Raw genomic sequence first — 8,541 nt, forward strand, 5'->3', positions numbered from 1 at the left:
ATGTTGCGTCAGTTTTTTCAGCAATTTCATGAGAAGCTCATCCGCAAGTGGCCACTGAAACCCATAGATGAGTCTGAGAGACCTGTGGCTCATCTGAAGACCCTAAACCTGGTGATCGTGGGTGTGGGCAGGATGCTGATAGCTGGCATGTACATTCTGGCTGGTGCAGTGGCCAAGTACATTGCTGGGCCAGCAACCATCATCTCATTCTTGGTGGCTGCCCTGTTTTCTCTGTTGTCTGGGTTCTGCTATGCTGAATTTGGGGCCTGGGTACCACGCTCTGGTTCTGCGTATCTCTTCAGCTACGTCTTGATGGGTCAACTCTATGCCTTCGTCATTGGCTGGAACTCCATACTTCCCTTTGTCACGGGTGAGACAATGGGCCAGCAAATAGTGTAGGGCATAAGATTGGGAAACTATATTGGAGGATTGGGTCCTCAGTCATTCATGAGCATTTTGTGCTTGGCCTCATGGAGGGAAGTTGATAATAGTGTCAGGAAGACCCCGCAACTGCATTCAACTCGATTCTATCTTGTGTCCTCAAATGATGGACAATGAACCCAGAAGGAAAGGGAAATGTAGGGAGTGGGTGAAAGGGAGGCATGTCCCACAGGCTCGTCCCCTCACCATCGTGAAATCTTTGCTCAGTTGTTGCCCTCCTGGGATTTCCCTTTACCACTTGATTTCAAATTTCATGCCTATTCCTAGCCCTCCCAGTCCCACTGACATGTTTTCTTTTCTTGTATAACATTGATCTGCTCCTAAAATATTAAAACACCTGACATTTTGGTGAATCATTTGGGTCTACTCTCCCCAACCCATGAAAAGAAACTCTTTGGTATTTTGTATTTTTTAGCAGGTATTTTTTTTTTTAAGCAGGTATTTTTATATACAAGTATTTTATCTGTGTTTTTAGAATCTATGGCACATCAATTCTTGTTTGTCAATGAACACCCCTTCTTCTGCCTCTGCAGGTACTGCCGTCTTGGCCAGGGTCTCGAGTTACGTCTTTGACAGCCTGGTTGGGAATCACATCTCTCAGGCATTACAGGAAACTTTCTCTCTGCCTCTGCCTTACTTCCTGGCCACATATGCAGACTTTTTTGCCCTGGGCCTGGTACTGCTGATGACAGGTGAGACAGAGCTCAAAGATAGGATGGGTAGAGCAGGGTGTGGAGTGGGAGCTGGTGTAGGAAAGGCTTGATATGGCAGAATATGGGGGATTAGAAATAGAAAGAAGTGTCTTGAGACAGAAGCTAAGACATAGACTATTGTTTTCCACCCTTGGCACTATTGACAATTTGGGCTTATCAATCTTTAGTGTGGGGGTACTGTTCAGTTTTTTTCAATTTCTTTTTTAAATCATTATTGAGTGTTGAGTGACACTCAACACTTTGCCAGTGACAACGACCACCCCCAACTGTGGCAATCAGGGTGTCTCCAGACAGTGCCAATGTCCTTTGGGGAATAAAATTACCCCAAGTTGAGAATCATTTATTTAGACCAACAAGTCTTCCTTTTTACTGAGGCCAAAGATTTTTTTTTAATGAGAGGAAGTTCACATAACATAAAATTAACCACTTTGTAATTTTTCCCAGCTTCAGTGAAATATAACTGACATACAGCGTTGTGTAAGAAAAAGGTGTACATCTTGCTTTGTTAGACATGTATTCTGAGAAGATTGCCACAATAATTAACCATCTTAAAGTGTACACCTCAGTAGCATTAAGCACATCTGTAATGTTAGGCAACCATCACCTCCATCTAGTTCCAAACACTTTCAACACCTCTGTACCCACTGGGCAGTCACTGTCTGTTTGTCCACCACCACCGACTGCCAGCCCTGGGCAACTATTTCTCTGCTTCCTGTTGTTGTTCAGTCACTAAGTCATAGCCAACTCTTGTCAACCCCATGGACTACAGCACGCCAGGCCCCCCGTCCTCCATTATCTTCTAGAGTTTGCTCAAATTTATGTCCATTGAGTCAGTGATGCTATCCAACCACTTCATTCTCTGTCACCCTCTTCTCCTCCTGCCCTCAATCTTACCCAGCATCAGAATCTTTTCCAATGAGTCAGTTCTATCCATCAGGTGGCCAAACTTTTGGAGCTTCAGCATCAGTTTTTCCAATGAATATTCAGGGTTGATTTCCTTTAGGATTGATGGGTTTGTTCCCCTTGCTGTCCAAGGGACTCTCAAAAGTCTTCTCCAACACCACAGTTCAAAAGCATCAATTCTTTGCTGCTAAGCCTTCTCTATGGTCCAATTCTCACATCCGTACATGACTATTGGAAAAACCATAGCTTTGACTATATGGACCTTTGTAGGTAAAGTGATGTCTCTGCTTTTTAATATGCTGTCTAGGTTTGCCATAGCTTTCCTTCCAAGAAGCAAGTGTCTTAATTTCATAGCTGCAGTCACTGTCTGCAGTGATTTTGGAGTCCAAGAAAAGAAAATCTGTCACTGCTTCCACTTTTTCTTCTTCTATTTGCCAGGAAGTGATGGGACCAGATGCTATGGTCTTAGCTTTATGAATGTTGAGTTTTAAGCCAGCTTTTTTTTTTTTTTTTTAAGGTTAATTTTGTTTTAATTGTGAGGGAATTAACAGCAGTTAATGAAAGGGACAAGTCTTCAATTTTACAAGGCTCTTCAAATGTTGAACAGTATGGGGGGAAAAAATCAGCACATAAAAGTCATCTAATCATACTTGGAAAGATCAGGATAAAGTGAAAACCCTAAAAGCTTTCAGAGTGAAACAAACCAGCAAATCAAGAAGCCTGCATTGTAACAACAATCAGTTGGCATCAGCAACACTGATAAGCCAGCTTTTTCACTCTCCTATTTCACTGTCATCAAGAAGTTCTTTAGTTCCTCTTCATTTTCTGCCATTAGGTTGGTATCATCTGCATATCTGAGATTGTTGCTATTTCTCCTGGCAATCTTGATTCCAGCTTGTGCTTCATCCAGCTTGGCATTTTGCATGATATACTCTGCATATAAGTTAAATAAGCAGGGTGACAATATACAGCCTTAATGTACTCCTTCCCCAACTTGGAACCAGTACATTATTCTATGTCCAGTTCTAGCTGTTGCTTCTTGACCTGCATAGATTTCTCAGGATACAGGTAGAGTGGTCTGGTATTCCTATCTCTTTAAGAATTTTCCACAGTTTGTTGTGATCCACACAGTCAAAGTCTTTAGTGTGGTCAAATGAAGCAGAAGTATATGATTTGCTGTTATTTCCTCCCACCTTCTCTGTGACCCAAAGAATGTTGGCAATTTGATCTCTGGTCCTTTGCATTTTCTTAACTCTGTTGTACATCTGAAAGTTCTTGGTTCACCTATTGCTGAAGAATAGCTTGAAGGATTTTGAGCATAACCTTGCTAGCATGTGAAATTAGTGCAATGGTACAGTAGTTTGAACATTCTTTGGCATTGCCCTTCTTTGGCATTGGAATGAAAACTGATCTAGAAGTCCTGAAGCTAATGTTGAGTTTCCCAAGTTTGCTCAACATATCGAATACAGCACTTTCACAGCATCATCTTTTAGGATTTGAAGTAGCTCAGCTGGAATTCCATCACCTCCTCTAGCTTTGTTTATAGTATTGCTTCCTAAGGCCCACTTGACTTCCCACTCCAGGATGTCTGGTTCTAGGTGAATGACCACACCATCTTGGTTATCCAGACCATTGAGAACTTTTTTGTATAGTTCTGGGTATTCTTGCCACCTCTTTTTAATCTCTTCTGCTTCTGTTAGATCCTTACCATTTCTGTCCTTTATCATGCCCATCCGTCCAAGAAATGTTCCCTTAATATCTCCAATTTTCTTGAAGAGATTTCTAGTCTTTCCCACTCTACTGTTTTCCTCTATTTCTTTGCATTGTTCACTTAAGATGGCTTTCTTGTCTCTCTCTGCTATTTTCTGGAATTCTGCATTCATTTGGTTATATCTTTCCCTTTCTCCCTTGCCTTTCACTTCTCATCTTCTCTCAGCTATTTGTAAAGCCTCCTCAGACAACCATTTTGCCTTTTTGCATTTCTTTTCCTTGGGGATGGTTTTGGTCATTGCCTCCTGTTCAGTATTAGGAATCTCTGTCCCTAGTTCTTCAGGCAGTCTGCCTACCAGATCTAATTCCTTGAATCTATTTGTCACCTCCACTGTATAATCATAATGAATTTTATTTAGGTCATAACTGAATTGTCAATAGTTTTCCCTACTTTCTTCAATTTAAGCCTGAATTTTGCAATAAGGAGCTGATGATCTGAGCCACAGTCAGCTCCAGGTCTTGCTTTTGCTGACTGTATAGAGCCTCTCCATCTTCAGCTACAAAGAATATAATAAATCTGATTTCAGTATTGAACTTCTGGTGATGTTCAAGTAAGGAGTCATATTTTGTATAGTTGAAAAAGGGTGTTTCTATGACAAGTATGTCTATAAATGTATCAATAGTTTGAGTGTTCCATATTACATCTTTCCCACAGGACTACTGGTTCTGGGAATTCGTGAGTCCATCCTGGTTATCAAACTATCCATAGGAATAAACATTTTGGTTCTCATTTTCATTATCATCACTGGCTTCATTAAGGGAGATCTGTATAACTGGAAGCTGACAGAACAGGACTACAAACTGAACACATCTGAATCCAGAGACATCTATGGCTTAGGAGGGTAATATTGGCCATAATATATGAGTGATGGGCATGCAGAGCTGTTATGGTGTGGACTAAAGATATCTGGGTTGATGGATCCAGATGAAGCGAGTCCTGGAGCCCAGGACTTTTGGTATGAAGGGAGAAGCTCAGTAGAGATGGCTGAACACACCTCACACATATTCTTTCTCTTTCCTTATCTCACCATAGCTTGGGCCCTCTGGGTTATGGAGGGTTTGCACCTTTTGGCATTGAAGGGATTCTCCAGGGAACAGCTACATGTTTCTACTATTATTTTGGTGTTGATGTTGTTGTCACTAAAGGTAACATGGTCACTGTGTGTCCCATCTGGGGTTTGGGAACGGACTGCCTGCCCCTGGCTTAGGGGAAACATGATTGTGGAGTACAAAAAGGAAGGGGATTTTACCCAGTGTGTTTTCCTGACCCAACACTTCTTCCCTTTCTGCAGGGGTAGAAGCTCTAAATCCTCATCGTTCCATCCCCTGGAGCATCGCGATCACAATCTTCATCTGCTTTTTGGCTTACTCTGGTGTGTCAGCGGCACTCACGCTCATGGTGCCCTACTACCAGATTCAGCCTCACGACCCTTTGCCGCAAGCCATTCTCCACAGTGGGTGGCTCCCCGCCAGATACTTCGTGGCTATTGGCACCCTCTGTGCTCTTATATGCAGGTCAGTGCCATGGCTTTCTCCCTGTCTACTCTCACATGCTCAGATCTCCCAACCCTTAGGATTGAAAGAGAAGACAGAGAGACACCTTATCCCAAGCCGACAAGAGAGCAGAAGCCCCAGTCTGTCCTGCTTCTCGACGACCGTACATGTTTCCATCTTCTCTTCCAGACTCTATAGTGCCGTGTTCAGAATGCCTTCTTTGATCTACACGATGGCAGAGGATGGGCTCCTTTTCCGGGTGCTTACCCGGATCCATGTCCGCACAGGCACCCGTGTCGTGGCCGCGATGTCTGCTGCAAATCTTACAGGTTAAAAAAAGGAAAAAAAAAAAAAAAGAAACCCACGACTTCACTTACATATTTCCAGCTGTTTCTCATTCCCTTCCCCACCTTGTTTGTGCCCTCGTTCTAGGGCTCATGGCTTTACTCTTCAAGTACACAGATCTTGTGGAGCTCGTGTCAATCGGGACCCTGCTTGTTTACTCGCTGGTGGCATTTTCTGTTCTTGTCCTCAGGTGAGACCCCACTACACCTTGGTAGGGAGTCTTAGAGATTATTTGGGAGGTAACTGTCTTATGCCTTCATGCTATCTGCTTATAGCCCTGCTCTATTTAAGACAGGACGGATGTGGAATAGGCTGTGTGATGTTGGATAAGGAGGGGCTGCTGTTAATATTGCCTTAAAACCTCTAATTCAGGTACCAGTCAGACCAGAATTTGAGCAAGAATGAGAACACAGAGGAGGATGTTGGGGTGCTTGGCCTTCATGAACATCCTCTGGACTCTGAACCTGAAGCAAGAAACTCAAACATTCTAAAGAGGCTGTGGTTCCCTCCCAGCACCACCCCCACTAGGAAATCTGGCCAGATTGTCTATGGATGTGCCTCACTAATCAGTGAGCAGTGGGATTTCCCTTTGGTCATTTTCTGAAGTTGACAGTATGGTGTGGGAATGTGTATTTTGTCAATTGAGGAGTCTTGGTGATATCATGGCCCTTCCTGAGGTGGGCAGCCTGGGGAGAGGTGTGACTCAAGGTCTTGACATCTTCAGCTTCTGAAGTTGAACCTGTTCTCCTCCACCTTCACCCCTGTAGTTCTCCTGATGATAATCTTGAGCCTCATCCTGGTCCAGTGGTCCAGTCAGGCGTTCTCTGCAGACTCTGGGTACACACCAGTGGCTGTGCTGCTGCTGCTGCTCATCATTGGGGTCATGGTCATCATCTGGAGGCAGCCCCAGAACCCCATCCCTCTTTATTTTAAGGTAAGTGACCTTATGTGCCCAAACTGTCCACCTTGAGTGAACATGCTTCATGGTCTAAACATCCAGGGAGTGAGGGGAAAGGCTAAAACCAATGGACACTTCTCTGATCCACACTCAGTACTTTACCTGCAGAGTCTGAGTAGGCACTGAATACCATCTGAAAGCTGGTCTTCTTGCCCAGGTGGGGTAGAGTCTCTCATTCAGGCATCTGGGGTGTATTCAGGGATGAACTGACTCTGCCCCACAGGTCCCTGCTCTGCCTGTCCTCCCACTGGTGAGCATCTTTGTGAACATTTACTTGATGATGCAGATAACTTCTGGGACCTGGGCCATATTTGGCATCTGGAATGTGATCGGTAAGTGGCTTTATGACATAAAGAGACCTCTTGAGTGACTGATCCCAAACTGAGCTCCCCTAAATTTCTTGGCCACCATAATAGGAGGCCTATTGAACATTTGTAACCAAGAAGACTGCCTACTTATCCTTCTCATTTTCTCATTTCCTTACTAGGATTTCTCATATACTTTGGATACGGGATCCGACACAGTTTGGAGGAGAACTAAGAGCAACATCCACCAGTCTCCACTTCCCAGACTCTTGACAAAAACACCCCTACTGCTGAGTCATCTTAACCAAAGGTCACAGATGCTGTGTAGAATCCCTACATATATAGGCGGTATCTTCTGCCACATGAACACTTTCAGCCTCCATGGAGTGTGAAGGTGTATGCATCTACATCCCAGTCTTTATTGCAAGTGGACAGACTTTAATGTTGTCTAATTTTTAAGTAAGCTTTTCAAAGCATGATGTATATACAGAAAAATACAGGTTTCTTAAGTGTGCAGCATGACCAATTTTCACAAAGGAAGTACAACAACATAACCAGCAGGAGAAATAAAATGTTAGGCTGGCACCTGAGAAAGAACTCCTTGGTCCCATCTCCAGCATGAGCATAGAGCTGGCCACTTGAGGAGGAAACACAGGTAATCATATACTGTGTAAGAGTCACACTATAAATATTAGGTCATCAATAAGTTTGAAGTAAAAGATCAGTTTTCATTCCAATCCCAAGAGGGTAATTTCAAAGAATGTTCAAGCTATCAAACTGCGCTCATTTCACAGCCTAGCAAGGTAATGTTCAAAATCATAAGCTAGACTTTGGCAGTACATGAACTGAGAACTTCCAGATACAAGCTGGGTTTAGAAAAGGTATGTGAACCAGAGATCAAATTGCCTATGTCTGTTGGATCACAGAGAAAGCAAGGGATTTCCAGAAAAATATAAACTTCTGCTTCATTAACTATGACAAAGCCTTTGACTTGTGGATCACAACAAACTGTGGAATATCCTTAAAGAGATGGGCATACCAGACCACCTGACCTGCCTCCTGAGAAACCTGTATGCAGGTCAGGAAGCAGCAGTTGGAATCGGACATGGAAGGGTGGACTGGTCCAAGGCTGGCAAGGGAGCATGTTAAGGCTGCATGTTGTCCCTGCTTATCTAACCTAATGCAGAGTACATCACGCAAAATGCTGGGCTGGATGAATCACAAGCTGGAATCAAGATCGCCAGGAGAAGTATCAGCAACCTCAGATGATACCGTCCTAACGACAGAAGGTGAAGAGGAAACAAAGAGCCTCTTGATGAAGGTGAACAAGTAGAGTGAAAAGCCTGGCTTAACACTCAACATTCAAAAAAACTAAGATCATAGCATCTGGTTCCATCACTTCCTGGCAAATAGAAGAGGAAAAAGTGGAAGCAGTGACAGATTTTCTTTCCTTTGGCTCCAAAATCACTGCAGACAGTGACTGTAACAAAGAAATTTAAAAAAGCTTGTTCCTTGAAAAGAAAAGTATGAGAAACCTAGACAGCATATTAAAAAGCAGAGAGATTACTTTGCCGACAAAGTTGGTCTGGTCAAAGCTTTGGTTTTTCCGGGA

At 43.4% G+C, this 8,541-nt stretch overlaps 1 protein-coding gene across 1 annotated transcript; it reads left to right on the forward strand.

Moving 5' to 3' along the window:
* LOC133051893 (cationic amino acid transporter 3-like) lies at positions 1 to 7,164 on the forward strand. The gene is made up of 11 exons (XM_061136571.1): positions 1 to 370; positions 975 to 1,133; positions 4,483 to 4,669; positions 4,861 to 4,973; positions 5,120 to 5,342; positions 5,511 to 5,650; positions 5,754 to 5,856; positions 6,039 to 6,235; positions 6,434 to 6,600; positions 6,848 to 6,956; positions 7,112 to 7,164. Exons 1-11 carry the CDS (start codon positions 1 to 3, stop codon positions 7,162 to 7,164), a joined length of 1,821 nt encoding a protein of 606 aa, XP_060992554.1.
* The last annotated feature ends 1,377 nt before the right edge of the window (positions 7,165 to 8,541 follow it).

This window comes from Dama dama, chromosome 4, assembly GCF_033118175.1.
Source record: "Dama dama isolate Ldn47 chromosome 4, ASM3311817v1, whole genome shotgun sequence".
NCBI lineage: Eukaryota > Metazoa > Chordata > Mammalia > Artiodactyla > Cervidae > Dama > Dama dama.